This window comes from Bison bison, unplaced genomic scaffold (genome assembly GCF_000754665.1).
Source record: "Bison bison bison isolate TAMUID 2011002044 unplaced genomic scaffold, Bison_UMD1.0 scf7180017864080, whole genome shotgun sequence".
NCBI classification, from domain to species: domain Eukaryota; kingdom Metazoa; phylum Chordata; class Mammalia; order Artiodactyla; family Bovidae; genus Bison; species Bison bison.
Genome location: NW_011494652.1, coordinates 5,249,691 through 5,251,311, shown reverse-complemented (window position 1 = coordinate 5,251,311; position 1,621 = coordinate 5,249,691). Strand labels below are relative to the sequence as shown.

The following is a 1,621-nucleotide window of genomic DNA, read 5'->3' as shown; positions in this document are numbered from 1 at the left end:
TGGCGGGGGTGGGGGGCGGGGGCACCAGGCCTGAGCAGGGTTTTGCCCAACCGTCTCCCCTTCCTTTGCCCTGGGACAGACCCAGCTCGGGGTCCCCACCTTCCACACCACCCCACCGGGGCTGCCCTTCCAACTTCACTAACTTTTCTCTCTCCAGGTGCCCAGAAGCGAAGCTGGCTGGGTAGGGGGTTCCGAGGGGGCCTGTTCCTGGCTCCCGGGGGGTATCCATGGCTGGGAGCTCCTCCAGTCTCTCCCGGGACTCAGAGAAGCCAGCCCCCAAGGCGAGAGCACTCACATTCCCAGTGGTGAGTAACACTTCCTGAGGGCGGTTCGCCCCGTCACACCCGCCAGTTAACTCTTGTGTGTCCACTCAGCCCGGGCAGTGCCTGCTTCCTCTGCTCTGGGCCCAGCCTCTGGGGGCAGGGATCCATTCCATGCAGGTGGCCTGCCCAGAGTTCTAGCTGTGGGGCTGCCACCTCCACACGGCGCTTCCTGCAGCCTTGCCAGACTCCTCAAAATGCACAGGTGGACAGGAAGGGGTTAAGCTGTGCCCGCCAAGGTCTCCACGGGCCTCGCCCTTGGGGCACCTTCCAGTCTGTGGTCAACTGCTCATCTGTCCCTGGCCCTAAGGTCAGCCTTTTGGGTGAGTGCCCCCTACTGGCCACAGATGACTCATGCCTGAGCTTAACTTGGTTTTGGGGATTTCAGGTTGCCATGGAGAAAGGATGCTGTGTCTCCATGGAAACTAACCCCTTTGCTTAGTGGAGGTTCTGGGGGTGGTTCTGACACTCAGCACTAAACAGGGGGGGAGTCTGGCTGTGAGGTCATCGGCACACGGCGCTGCTGCTGGCTGCCTCCCACGCACACAGCCTGCCTTGCCAATCTGCCAAGAGACTGGGGCAGGTGCAGACACGATCCAGTCTCTAGGCACGGAGCACCCAGGCCACGTGCTCGGCCTGTGCCCCAAGTTGCCTCAGACTTTGCTCACCAGCACCCAGCCCCCCACATCTGGAGCAGATGTGTGGGGGAATGCCTCCTTCCCCAGCCTATACCCCAAGTCATAAGGGGTAGGCTCCACTCACTGTACGAGATACCAGGGCCCCCAGCAGAGACTGCCCGTCTCAAGCACTTTCCACCAGAGTCCTGATTCCCTTGCAAAGTAAATGAGACACAGGCGGGTCATACCAGAGTCCCAGGAAAGGTTTTAATTCCAGTCCCTGAAATGTAGGAGGCAGACACCAGGAACCTCCTCGAGAAGGTAGACCCAAGGAGCCTGCCTTGTCACTCCAGCAACAGCCAGGACACGCAGGCCCCTCAAATATAATTTCTGGCTCAGAGTTCCTGTGAAGTGGGACCCAACTCAGTGACTGGAGTCCAAGGTCCAAAGAAAGGATGTTGCTTTGGCTTAAGACAGGCATGTCTTCGTCAGGGAGGGCTCCGAGAAGGGCGACCTTTGGGAGGGGGTGGTGGTGGGCTGGCTGGGGAGGGAGGAGACCGTCTGGCCAGCCTCGGGCAGCTCCAGGCCTTGGCTGTTCAGGCCCCGGGGAGGGCAGAGGAGCCCAGACCAGGGATGGCTGGAGCGGAGGACCCTGGAGCAGAACTGGAGAGATGGCTGGGGGGG

At 61.1% G+C, this 1,621-nt stretch overlaps 1 protein-coding gene across 1 annotated transcript in view; it reads right to left on the bottom strand.

Annotated features, from left to right (window-relative positions):
• RIN1 (Ras and Rab interactor 1) overlaps nucleotides 1–285 on the bottom strand; it is a 6,574-nt gene extending 6,289 nt beyond the window's left edge. Inside the window, exon 1 of the mRNA XM_010837833.1 lies at nucleotides 26–285. Coding sequence (XP_010836135.1) covers nucleotides 26–229 — 204 coding nt within the window. The 5' untranslated portion in view covers nucleotides 230–285. The remainder of the gene's footprint in view (nucleotides 1–25) is intronic.
• Nucleotides 286–1,621: the final 1,336 nt, after the last annotated feature.